General features: G+C 48.0%; 1 protein-coding gene across 1 annotated transcript in view; it reads left to right on the top strand.

Moving 5' to 3' along the window:
• LOC144497700 (major histocompatibility complex class I-related protein 1-like) overlaps positions 1-12,628 on the top strand; it is a 34,559-nt gene extending 21,931 nt beyond the window's left edge. Inside the window, exons 2-5 of the mRNA XM_078219143.1 lie at positions 4,192-4,452; positions 5,755-6,030; positions 9,072-9,362; positions 12,432-12,628. Coding sequence (XP_078075269.1) covers positions 4,192-4,452; positions 5,755-6,030; positions 9,072-9,362; positions 12,432-12,628 — 1,025 coding nt within the window. The remainder of the gene's footprint in view (positions 1-4,191; positions 4,453-5,754; positions 6,031-9,071; positions 9,363-12,431) is intronic.
• The last annotated feature ends 1,380 nt before the right edge of the window (positions 12,629-14,008 follow it).

Below are 14,008 nucleotides of genomic sequence, written 5' to 3'. Positions count from 1 at the left end.
TGGAGGGATACAAACGATTGGTCTAGTTGGACCAAGGAGTGGCACAGGCTTGGAGGGCCGAAGGGCCTGTTTCCTGTGCTGTACTGTTCTTTGTTCTTTGTTCTTTGTTGTTAAAATAATCTTTCATGGGACATGGATGTAACTGGTTAGGTCAGCATTTACTGCCCATCCCTGATTGCCCTTGAATTCTGTGGCTTGCTAAGCCATTTCAGAGTCAACCACACTGCTGCGGATGTAGATTCACATGTAGACCAACAGGGTGACGATGACAGATTTCCCTCCCCAAAAGGGACATTAGTGAACCAGATGGTATTTTACGACAATGGTTTCTTGATCATTATTAGGAGACTTTTTAATTCTAGATTTTTAGTGAATTCATATTTCACCATCTGCCATACGTCGAATTCAGACTGGGTCCCTGGAGCCTTACCCTGGGTCTCCGGATTAGTAGACCAATGAAAATACCACTGCGCCACCATCTCTGCCTGTCTGGTTCCCAACTCAACAAACAACAAGAAGCATTGGTTCTTATTAATATAGATGCAAAATACTGTAAATGCTAGAAAACTTGAAATGAAAACAGAAAACGTTGGCTAAATTGAGCAAGCTTATTTGGTAGCAAAAGCCACTAGCTTTCGGAGCGCTGCCCCTTCGTCAGGTAAGTGGGAGTTCTATTCACAAACAGGGCATATAAAGACACAAACTCAATTTACAAAATAATGATTGGAATGCGAGTCTTGACAGGTAATCAAGTCATAAAGGTACAGACAATATAAGTGGAGAGAGCGTTAGGCACAGGTTAAAGAGGTGTGCATTGTCTCCAGACAGGACTTTTAGTGAGATTTTGCAAGTCCAGGCAAGTCGTGGGGGTTACAGATAGTGTGACATGAACCCAGGATCCCGGTTGATCCCGCGTTGGAGATCTCTACTGCCTCCCAAAGGTACACAAGACAAACACACCCGGCCGTCCCATCGTATCAGGAAATGGGACCCTATGCGAGAACATCTCCGGCATCCTGAATCCCATTGTACAAAGAGCCCCCAGCTTTTGTCGCGACACTACAGTCTTCCTACAGAAAAGCAGCACACGTGGAGCAGTTGAACCGGAGCACTCCTCGTCACAAAGGATTTCTTGGCACTCTACACCAGCATCCCCCATGACGATGGCATTGCTGCAACTGCCTCAGTACTCAATGCCGACAACTGCCAGTTTCCAGATGCAATTTTACAACTCATCCGCTTCATCCTGGACCACGATACCTTCACCTTCAACAACCAGTTCTTCATCCAGACACACGGAACAGCCATGGGGACCAAATTCGCACCTCAATATGCCAACATCTTCATGCACAGGTTCGAACAAGACCTCTTTACCGCACAGGACCTTCAACCGATGCTATACATTAGATACATCGATGACATTTTCTTCCTTTGGACTCATGTTGAGCAATCACTGAAACAACGATATGATGACATCAACAAGTTCCATCCCACTATCAGACTCACCATGGACTACTCTCCGGAATCGGTTGCATTCTTGGACACACGCATCTCCATTTAGGACGGTCACCTCAGCACCTCACTGTACCGCAAGTCCACGGATAGCCTCACGACGCTCCACTTCTCCAGCTTCCACCCTAAACACGTTAAAGAAGCCATCCCCTACGGACAAGCCCTCCGAATACACAGGATCTGCTCGGATGAGGAGGATCACAACAGATACCTCCAGACGCTGAAAGATTCCCTCATAAGACCAGGATATAGCGCTCGACTCCTCGATCGACAGTTCCGACGCGCCACAGCGAAAAACCGCACCGACTTCCTCAGAAGACGAACACAGGATACGGTGGACAGTGTACCCTTCATCGTCCAGTACTTCCCCGGAGCGGAGAAGCTACGACATCTTCTCCGGAGCCTGCAACATGTCATTGATGAAGACGAACATCTCGCCAAGGCTATCCCCACACCCCCACTTCTTGCCTTCGAACAACCGCACAACCTCAAACAGACCATTGTCCGCAGCAAACAACCCAGCCTTCAGGAGAACAGTGACCACGACACCGCAGCAACCTCTGCAAGACATGCCGGATCATCGAAACGGATGCCATCATCTCACGTGAGAACACCATCCACCAGGTACACGGTACATACTCTTGCAACTCGGCCAACGTTGTCTACCTGATACACTGCAGGAAAGGATGTCCCGAGGCATGGTACATTGGGGAGACCATGCAGACGCTGCGACAACGGATGAATGGACACCGCTCGACAATCACCAGGCAAGAGTGTTCTCTTCCTGTTGGGGAACACTTCAGCGGTCACGGGCATTCGGCCTCTGATCTTCCGGTAGGCGTTCTCCAAGGCGGCCTTCACGACACACGACAGCGCAGAGTCACTGAGCAGAGACTGATAGCCAAGTTCCACACACATGAGGACGGCCTAAACCGGGATCTTGGGTTCATGTCACACTATCTGTAACCCCCACAACTTGCCTGGACTTGCAAAATCTCACTAACCGTCCTGTCTGGAGACAAGACACATCTCTTTACCCTGTGCTTAACGCTCTTTCCACTCACATTGTCTATACCTTTAAGACTTGATTACCTGTAAAGACTCGCATTCCAACCATTATTTTGTAAATTGAGTTTGTGTCTTTATATGCCCTGTTTGTGAACAGAACTCCCACTCACCTGACGAAGGGACAGCGCTCTGAAAGCAAGTGGGTTTTGCTACCAAATAAACCTGTTGGACTTTAACCTGGTGTTGTGAGACTTCTTACTGTGTTTAGTCCAACACCGGCATCTCCACATCATAGATTTAGCAAGTCAAGCAGCCTATGTGGAGATAGAAGCAGAGGGAATGTTTCAAATCCCTGTGACTCTTCTCATTCTGTTGCTGAACACCACCCCACCCCTGATGGATTTGGCTTCTTTATTGGATCTGTTAGGCCCTCTCTGTCCCAGAGGAAAGAATTTCAGTTGGCCCTCGATGCTCCTGAATTGACAGGATCTAAATTTGGACACAGTTTCTGACTGGGATCCTTGGAATTCTCCATCCCAGGGAGCTCTGGATGCTCAACGATGCAAACACTCAACAGTGACTGGGGCAGATTCCAGGTTAGGAAGCGAATCGAGGCAGGGAAGTGGACTGGACACCATAATATGTCAGAGCAGAAGTAGGCCATTTGGTCCATCGAGTCTGCTCTGCAATGAGATCATGACCTGCAATGAGGGCGGCACGATAGCACAGTGGTTAGCACTGTTGCTTCACAGCTCCAGGGACCTGGGTTCAATTCCCGGCTTGGGTCACTGTCTGTGTGGAGTTTGCACATTCTCCTCGTGTCTGCGTGGGTTTCCTCCAGGTGCTCCGGTTTCCTCCCACAGTCCAAAGATGTGCGGGTTAGGTTGATTGGCCATGCTAAAATTGCCCCTTAGTGTCCTGAGATGTGTAGGTTAGAGGGATTAGTGGGTAAATGTGTTGGGATATGGGGGTAGGGCCTGGGTGCGATTGTGGTCGGTGCAGACTCGATGGGCCAGATGGCCTCTTTCTGCACTGTAGGGTTTCTATGACTGATCTGATGTGATAATCCTCAACTCCACTTTCCCGCCTTATCCTGATAACCCTAGATTCTTTTACTATTAAAAATCTATCCATCTCAGCCTTGGACATTCTTAATGATCCAACCTCTACAGCCCTCTGTGGTAAAGAATTCCACTTATTCACTACCCCTTGAGGGTAGAAATTCCTCCTCATCTGTTTTAAATGGGTGACCCTTACTCTGAGATTATGCCGTCTGGTCCTAGAATCTCTCACCACAAGGAACAACCTCTCAGCATCGACTCTGTCAAACCCCCTGAGAATCCTGTCATTGGAATTCCACTGTCCTGCCCACCATGGGAATCGGAGCGAGCCGGGGGTGGACAATAGGAAGGTTGGTAGACCGCGGGCAGGATTGTCCAGTCTCGAGTCGAGCAAGACTATAAATCCCTGCCCTGTATGTCTCAAGAAGGTTGCCTCTCACGGTAGCAGCTGAGCCCTGATCTTATTGAATGGTGGAGCAGATCCGAGGGCCGGTGTGGGCTACTCCTGCTCCTATTTCTTATGCTCTGGTGTAGCATTTACCGTGGACATTCTTACCACCAGTTATTTCACAATTGTTTTTGAGACTGGTCCCTGCTTGTGACCCCGCAGATTTTCACATCCTGGCATTTTACTACTTACTGAACCTTGGCCAGGCCGAGCTTCCCGAGTACAGCTTGGTGGCGATGCTGGATGACTATCAGATAGTCTATTTTGACAGCACCCTGGAGCGCATCGTGCCCAGACAGCAGTGGATGTCTGACTCCTTCCAGAGAGATCACTGGACGGACATGATGATCACGATGGCGGGATTCCACGGCCTGGTCAGAGGGAACGCTGAGATATTTTACCGACAGCGCGGTGGAGCTGCAGGTAAGTGTCCTCACAGAGACAGTGCGGTGACAGTGTGTCCAGAGGAAAGGATTCAAGTACCTATCCATTCTAATCCCATTTTCCAGCACTTAGTCCATGGCCTTGTATACTGTAGCAGTTCAAGTGCTCATCTAAATAGTTCTTAAATGTTGAGGCATCCTGCCTCTACACCCTTTCTGACAGTGAGTTCCAGATTCTCAGCATCCTCTGGGTGAAAAAGGTTTTTCCTCAAATCCTCTCTAAATCTCTTGCCCCTGACCTTAAACCAATGTCGCTTGGTTATTGACCCCTTCTGCTAAGGGGAAACGTTTCTTGCTAACCACACTAACTTTATCCCTCCATTATTTTGTGCACCTCACTGATAACATTTCAAATTTGACGTTATGTAAAACATTCCAAAGATGTGCAGGTTTGGTGGAATGAAAATTGTCCCTCAGTATCCAGAGATGTGCAAGTTAGATGAATTGGCAATGCTAAATTATCCAATGTGTCGGTTAGATAGATGATAAATGTGTGGGGTTGCAGGGATAGGGCAATGGAGAGAGTCTGGGTATAATACTCTGTCAGAGAGTTGGTGCAGACCTGTTGCAGCCTTGATGGGCTGAATGGCCTCTTCCCCACTGTGGGGGTTATATGATTTCATGATTCTGTAAAGTGCTTAACTAGCTCTGTTTCTTTCAATACTGTGGTCCTCTGAGGTGCATCGCTGCATTTACAATTACAAGTTATATTCATACAATGTAGATTATCATGTCAAACATATGGTCCAACTTTGATGGAAGTAATTCCCACCAATGGGAAATCAAGGACACATCCAGGAATCCTGGAGTTTTTAGCTCCTCATTTTACAATAGTGGGGGAGTCTTTGGCAGTGGTCTTTCCCGATTGAGCATTTGCAGGGGTCGCTCAAAATGTTAGTGTGTCTCTCGGAACGTAGTCCGTAGAAGGTGCCAGTCTGCGACAGGTGCTCATTGACAGCTCTTGGCTCCGAAGACGCAACCCGTTTCGGGTAGGACAGAGGGCCACTTTCACCCCAGATCGTGGTCCTCCAGATGGAGTACCCAGACATGCACTCAGATCCTGCAGATCAGCTGGCGGAGGTATTCACAGACCCGGGTCCCTGGTGTTGTGCTAACCACTGTGCCACCATGATGCCCAATCTTCCCATGTGGTTCCAGGTTAAATCTAGCTCGATAGTGCACCTGTGAGGAGTTCTTGGAGTGTTTTATGATGTTAAAATCACTGTATAAACACAAATTTTTGCCAATCTGACCAAATATTTTGCACATTGTGAATTTCCAGGTATTTTCTTTGTCCAGGGAATGTGTGGCTGTGAAATATACAGTGATAACACCACGAATGGATTTATAAAGGTGGGATATGATGGGGAAGATGCGTTTGTTTTTAATAAGGACAGAACGAGCTGGAGAGCACTCAATCCAGAGTTCCAGATGTTAGCGAGCAGATGGAATGCCAACACCTTCATGAACAAGTACTTCAAGGCTCTGTTGGAAAAGGACTGCGTGAAATGGCTACTGATATATCTCGAGTATGGGCGAGGGGTTCTGCAGAGGAGAGGTATGGTGACTAGACGGAGCGCTCCCCGGGGTTCCCATGTGGCACAGACAGGAATTTTACAGCCCTGCTCGCCAGCAGGATTTTCCTTTGAACGGTTCGCCTCATTTGCAGATCCTGTTTCTGCAATGATGAGGCTGAAAAATTCCACCCTAAGTTTTATACCAGGTCCCTCTCTGGGGGCCAACTGTTCTTGGGCAGGGTAGCAGTAAGTTGACGCTGCCACTGCCGTCAGTTACAGCATTACTTGTTCGTAGGTTGTGAGGTGAGGGGATGAAAGAATTGGACTGAATTTACTTATTTAGTTGTTAGCATTTAGTGGTTAGCACTGCTGCCTCACAGTGCCAGGGACCCGGGTTCAATTCTGGTCTTGGGTGACTGTTGGGTCCATTCATTTGTGTGAAGAGACGAGAGGACAGCACTGGTATGAGTTTTAAAATGATATTCTTTTATTGGAAAGAACTTAAAAAAATTAACATGACAAAAGCAAAGAAAAGCAAACTTGGAGACTGCTTCTAAACCAGTCCCTCTAATCTAAGAACTGAATTGAACTGAACTTGAACACAAACTCTCTGAAACCAAAATATATTTCAACTCTATCTTGTTACAAGAAGTGTTTTTCGCATGCTGTCTCCATCTCGAAAATAATCCTGATAGCTGCTGTTATGGGGAACTGTTGTTTGCCTGCATTGTTTACTTTTCAGGAATGCAGTCAGTTTTTAGCTAAGCCATCATGCCTTCATGTTCAGCTGAGCAGAGTCCCTACAGTCCAGCATTTAAATGTAATTCTGTCGAGGCAAAGATATCTTAAAATGAAGTCTTTGCATAGACTGAAGTAAACAGGGCTACGCATACAGAGGATCCCTCAGTGACTGTCTGTGTGGAGTTTGCACATTCTTCCCGTGTCTGTTTGGGTTTCCCCTGGGTGCTCTGTTTTCTTCCCACAGTCCAAAGATGTGCAGATTGGGTTGATTGGCCATGCTAAATTCTCTCTCAGTGTCAGGGGTATGAGCAAGGTAAATATGTGGAGTAATTTGGAGTTACGGGGATAGGGTCTGCGTTGTCGGTGCAGGCTTGATGGGCTGAATGGCATCCTTCTGCACTGTAGGCATTCTGTGATTCGATAGGAGCATCAGTCACCTGCCTTCAACTGAGAATGTTAATGGACACTAAATAATGAAGGAATGATAAGAGGGTTTGTCAAGGGGAGGTGTTTTAATTGACATAGTAACCCAGGGCAGTTCTCGGAGACCTAGGTTCAAATTCTGCCAGTGCAGATGGGAACATTTGAATTCAATAAAAATCTGAAATTAAAACATCCCAAAAATTTTATTTTGGAATTAAAAGTCGCATGATGACCATGAAACCAGTGTTGATAGTTGTAAAATCCCATCTAGTTCACTCATGGGAAGGGTGGCACAGTGGTTAGCACTGCTGCCTCACAGCACTAGGGTCCCAGGTTCAATTCCATCCTCGGGTCACTGTCTGTGTGGAGTCTGCACATTCTCCACGTGTCTGTGTGGGTTTCCTCCGGTTGCTCTGGTTTCCTCTCGCAGTCCAAAGATGGAGGGTTAGGTGGATTGGCCATGCTAAATTGAGCCTAGTGTCAGGGGATTAGTAGGGTAAATGCGTGGTGTTGTGGGAATAGGGCCTGGGTGGGATTGTGGTCGGTACAGACTCAATGGGCCTAATAGCCTCCTTCTGTACTGTGGGGATTCTATGAAATCTGCCATCCTTATCCTGTCTGACCTGCATGTGACTCCAGACCCACAGCAATGTAGTTGACTCTTAATTGCCCTCTGAAATGGAGGGCAGCCAGTGACATCCCATGGACGAATTTAACAAACAATTAATGCAAAAACAAACATCTGTCATGCTGGAAATCTGAAAGAAAAGGTGCAGGCAGGAAATTCTCAGCAGCATCTGCAGAGAGAGAGAGAAAAAGAGAGGGTGGAATTTTATGGTCTGGTTGCGGCAGGAGACGGGATGTGGTTTGTGGGAGGTGGCAGTAGGTAGGGCTATTCAAAAGGCTTCAACCCCTCATCCTCCGTCTTTCCAGTGAGAACAACCCCAGTTTAGAGATTGGGTAAACTGGGGTTGTTCTCACTGGAAAGACGGAGGATGAGGGGTGACCTAATAGAGGTGTATAAAATTATGAAAGGCATAGATAGGGTGAACGGTGGGAAGCTTTTTCCCAGGTCGGTGGTGACGTTCACGAGGGGTCATAGGTTCAAGGTGAGGGGGGGGAGGTTGAACACGGATATCAGAAGGATGTATTTTACACAGAGGGTGGTGGGGGCCTGGAATGCGCTGCCGGGAAAGGTGGTGGAGTCGGGCACACTGGGAATGTTTAAGACTTATCTAGATAGCCACATGAACGGAGTGGGAATGGAGGCATTCAAAAGAATGGTCTAGTTGGGACCAGGGAGCGGTGCGGGCTTGGAGGGCCAAAGGGCCTGTTCCTGTGCTGTATTGTTCTTTGTTCTTTGTTGGGACTGGAAAACCAGCCAGCGGGAATGGCTGAAAAGTTCTGCCGACAGTAAACACTGGCTAAGAACAAATTTTACTGTGGAATCTGGAATCTGAAACCAAAAGAGAAAATGCTGGAAAATCTTAGCAGGTCTGGCAGCATCTGTAAGGAGAGAAAAGAGCCAGAGTTAGTGGTTCAGGTTGATGGCACGGTGGCACAGTGGTTAGCACTGCTGTCTCACAGCACCAGGGACCCAGGTTCGATTCCCAGCTTGCTTCACTGTCTGTGTGGAGTCTGCACATTCTCCCCGTGTCTGCGTGGGTTTCCTCCAGGTGCTCCGGTTTCCTCCCAAAGATGTGCGGGTTTGGTTGATTGGCCAAGCTAAATTGACCCTCGTTTCGGGGGGATTAGAAGGGTAAATATGTGGGGTTATGGGGATAGGATGGGATTGTTGTTGGTGCAGGCTCGAAGAGCCAAATACCCTCCTTCTGTACTGTAGGGATTCTATGAGGTTGATGACCTTTTGTCGAAACTCCATGGTCAGTGATTTTTGGTCTTTGTTTCACTTTCTCAGCCACCCCTGAGGTGTATATTACGAACCGGAGCGAGGGCGAGCGAGTGCTGAGACTCTCCTGCCTTGTGACGGCCTTTTACCCATGGCCTATCGACGTGACGTGGTTGAAGAATGGTGAGGAGGTCCTCAGTGTTGAATCCAGTGGCACGCTCCCCAACCAGGACGAGACGTATCGGGTGATGAAAACGATGGAGCTCAGTGAAGATGGTGGGGAGATATATTCCTGTCGCATCGAGCATGCCAGCCTCTTACAGGGCCTCGATGTACGCTGGGGTAAGTTACAAGTAAGAAGTTTAACAACACCAGGTTAAAGTCCAACAGGTCTATTTGGTAGCAAAAGCCACAAGCTTTCGGAGCCTTAAGCCCCTTCTTCAGGTGAGTGGGAATTCTGTTCACAAACAGGGCAGATAAAGACACAGACTCAATTTACAGAATAATGGTTGGAATGCGAATACTTACAGCTAATCAAGTCTTTAAGGTACAAACAATGTGAGTGGAGAGAGCATTAAGACAGGTTAAAGAGATGTGTATTGTCTCCAGACAGGACAGCCAGTGGGACTCTGCAGGTCCAGGCAAGCTGTGGGGATTACAGATAGTGTGACATGAACCCAATATCCCGGTTGAGGCCATCCTCATGTGTGCGGAACTTGGCTATCAGTTTCTGCTCGGCGACTCTGCGCCGTCGTGTGTCGTGAAGGCCGCCTTGGAGAACGCTTACCCGAATATCAGAGGCCGAATGCCCGTGACCGCTGGAGTGCTCCCCAACAGGAAGAGAACAGTCTTGCCTTGTGATTGTCGAGCGGTGTTCATTCATCTGTTGTCACAGCGTTTGCATGGTTTCCCCAATGTCCCATGCCTCAGGACATCCTTTCCTGCAGCATATCAGGTAGACAACGTTGGCCGAGTTGCAAGAGTATGTACCGTGTACCGTGTACCACCAAGTACACGGTACCTACTCTTGCATCTCGGCCAATGTTGTCTACCTGATATGCTGCAGGAAAGGATGTCCTGAGGCATGGGACATTGGGGAAACCATACAGACGCTGCGACAACAGATGAATGAACACCGCTCGACAATCACCAGGCAAGACTGTTCTCTTCCTGTTGGGGAGCACTTCAGTGGTCACGGGCATTCGGCCTCTGATATTCGGGTAAGCGTTCTCCAAGGCGGCCTTCGCGACACACGACGGCGCAGAGTCGCTGAGCAGAAACTGATAGCCAAGTTCCACACACATGAGGACGGCCTCAACCGGGATATTGGATTCATGTCACACTATCTGTAATCCCCACAGCTTGCCTGGACCTGCAGAGTCTCACTGGCTGTCCTGTCTGGAGACAATACACATCTCTTTAACCTGTCTTAATGCTCTCTCCACTCACATTGTTTGTACCTTAAAGACTTGATTAGCTGTAAGTATTCGCATTCCAACCATTATTCTGTAAATTGAGTTCGTGTCTTTATCTGCCCTGTTTGTGAACAGAATTCCCACTCACCTGAAGAAGGGGCTTAAGGCTCTGAAAGCTAGTGGCTTTTGCTACCAAATAAACCTGTTGGACTTTAACCTGGTGTTGTTAAACTTCTTACTGTGTTTACCCCAGTCCAACGCCGGCATCTCCACATCGTAAGTTACAAGTGACAGGGCAGCAGAGCCAGCCCTGTGTGTGCTCCCTCAGCCAGATTATTCAAAGCAGGAAGCCCCAGTGAGGTTCAGATGGTTTCACCTCTCATGGTCAGCCATTCTACGCTTATTTTTTTAAAGGTGAGGATCTATTAAATGTTGGTAATCAAAAGGATTGGGCATTCCATTAGACTGAGGAATACAGAAATAGGAATACACCCCTCGAACCTGTTTCATTGTTCAGTCACCAATCGGTGACCCAACTCCATTTACCCAGCTTTGTCCCACATCCTCCCTATCCCCATACATTTAGCATGGCCAATCCACCTAACCTCCATGTCTTTGGAATGTGGGAGGAAACCCACGCAGACACGGGGAGAATGTGCAAACTCCACACAGACAGTGACCCAAGGCTGGGCGGAACTTTTTGGCCCCTCGAACCTGGGCCCCGGTGCTGTGAAGCAGCAGTGCGAACCACTGTGTCAATACTAATCCCGTTTTGCCGAGGGATTGGTGGATAAGTTCAGCAATGACCTTACTGAACGACAGACAGATCAGCTCTGTGAGACCATAGGATTTACTCCTACTCCTCATTCTTACAATTTCCTTTACTGCTACAATGTCGACTAGGCCAAGATGTTTCACTTTTCCCACAGCAGGAGTTGCAACTGGTTTGTAAAGCTGGGGTGGGAGAGGGGTTTGGGGAAAAATTCAAAAGAATGCAACAGAAAAGAGTATTTCATTGAGTGAGCGATCAAGTGGCACAGTGGTTAGCACTGGGTCACTGTCTGTGTGGAGTTTGCACATTCTCCCTGTGTCTGCGTGGGTTTCCTCTGGGTGCTCTGGTTTCCTCCCACAGTCCAAAAGCTGGTTAGGTGCATTGGCCATGCTAAATTCTCCCTCAGTGTACCCGAACAGGCGCTGGAATGTGGCGACTCGGGGATTTCCACAGTGACTTAATTGCCGTGTTAATGTAAGCCTACTTGTGACACAAATAAATAAAAAGTCTGTGTCCTGAAGATTTGGCTGACAGAGGCTTGAACCCCACCGTGCGACAGTCCCGCTGCCATTTTAACGCTGTAATTAGTATTGATGGCAGCAGGCCGTACTTCCATCCTCATTTGGAAATAAGACGTGTCTTTGGAGAGCGGACGGCCAATCAGATTTGCCAACAGCCCTCCAGCCCATCCAGGCATAGCGCTGCGGTGGTCGGAAGAGGTACTGCAGGTCAGGCCTGGGGTTAAGTGCAGGGAGCCAGTGTAAGTTATGTGGCAGGGGTCTCGGGATGGGTATTCCCTGGTGGTTTATGAGGACGCGGGTGGTGACTGGGCTATTGTGGGATCAACACAGTAAGAAGTTTAACAACACCAGGTTAATTCTATTGTGGGATGGCCAGTGGAGTGTGGAGAACCAGAGGTCTGCTCCTTGAGGGGCGGATGTTTCCCCTCCCCACTCAGAAGGTGACTTCTGAGGGAGATGCAGCCCTCATCCCCCCCAAAATCCTCACCCCTCCCCCTCAAGTCACAAAGTTCTTAACTTTTTCTGAGACATCCGGTAGCCACCAGCCAGAAAGTTGAGGATTGGAGGGAAAAGGTCCTTAAGTGGCCACTTTTGGGCCTTACTTGGGCATGGGTGGACTTCCCATCTGAAGCCGTGCCTGCTCCACTAGTTTGCAGGTCAATGAAGCACAGAATTATTAGGAGGTTTATCGATATAATATTAATCAATCTCTATGTGCCAGCAGAGAGAGTGACACAAGAAGATGTGAAGGTCAGGATTATGATTGGAGCAACAGCCATCTCACTCACTCTTCTTGGCATCGTCATTGGCATTGGTTTCCGGAGGAAGAAACCGAGCAGGAATACTGGCATCAACCAGCATATAATGGCAGAAAGTGGCAGCAACCGGCAGAGACAGGAAGAGACTGGCAGAGCCTAGCAGAGGAATGATAGAGACCTACAGGCACTGACAGAGCCTGACGGAGATCATTGGAGGTTAATAGAGACCCAGTAGAAACTGGTTTGGCTGGTGGTGATGTGCAGAGACTGAGAGAAGCAGGCAATGGAGACCACCAGCTACAGGCATGGAGCACAATGAGCAACAGAGACCAACAACCACTGTCCGAGACCAGCCGAGAATGGCAGAGCTGAGTGAGTCAAGCAGCAACCAATATAGGATGGCAGAGACTCGCAGCGATCAGCAGACAGTGACAGATTTATGGAACAAAGATTGTGCATCTGCCTCTGAAATACTATTTGCAAATGTAAAATAAATCTTAAAAAATACAAGCTGCGGAGGCTGACAGGTTCCTCACTGATCACCGACTGTTTCCATTTCCAGTAGTCATGATGTGGAGATGCCGGCGTTGGACTGGCGTAAACACAGTAAGAAGTCTAACAACACCAGGTTAAAGTCCAACAGGTTTATTTGGTAGCAAATGCCACTAGCTTTCAGAGGCAGCGCTCCGAAAGCGAGTGGCATGTGCTACCAAATAAACCTGTTGGACTTTAACCTGGTGTTGTTAGACTTCTTACTCCATTTCCAGTAGCCAGTGCCCACGAATAATCTATTTTCTTTCATTCTCTTCCCACATTCTCCTGAAATTCCCAACATTTGACTGGGGATCATGACAGCACCCTCTGAAACATATTCTGTGCACCTTCTTCAAATATTTGCAGAAACAGTGTGGAGTCAGCATTAATGTGTCTATATTCACCCTGTACCTATCCTGGGAATGTTTGATGGGGAAAGTATGGAGGGAGTTTTACTCTGTATCTAATCCCATGCTGTACCTGCCCTGGGAGTGTTTGATGGGGACAGTGTAGAGGGATCTTACTTTGTATCTAACCCTGTGCTGTACCAGTCCTGGGAGTGTTTGATTGGTTCAGTATAGAGAGAGCTTTACTCTGTATCTAACTCTGCGCTGTATCTTCCCTGGGAGTGTTTGGTGGGACAGTGTGGAGGAAGCTTTATTCTGTATCTAACCCTGTTCTCTATCTGTCCTGGGAGTGTTTAATGGGGACAGTGTAGAGGGAACTTTACTCTGTATGTAATCCCCTGCTGTAACTGTCCTGGGAGTGTTTGATGGAGTCTTGCAGAATCTCACTGGCTGTCCTGTCTGGAGACAATACACGTCTCTTTAACCTGTGCTTAATGCTCCCTCCACTCACATTGTCTGTATCTTTAAGACCTGGTTGGCTGTCGAGAATTGCATTCTAATCAGTATTCTGTAACTTGATTTTGTGTCTCTGTATGCCCTGTTTGAGAGCAGATATCCACTCCATCTGACGAAGGAGCAGTGCTCCGAAAGCTAATGGC

The sequence above is a fragment of the Mustelus asterias genome, chromosome 8, assembly GCF_964213995.1.
Source record: "Mustelus asterias chromosome 8, sMusAst1.hap1.1, whole genome shotgun sequence".
Lineage (NCBI taxonomy): Eukaryota > Metazoa > Chordata > Chondrichthyes > Carcharhiniformes > Triakidae > Mustelus > Mustelus asterias.
The sequence above is the reverse complement of the archived record's forward strand: the minus strand, read 5'-3'. Positions and strand labels throughout refer to the sequence as shown.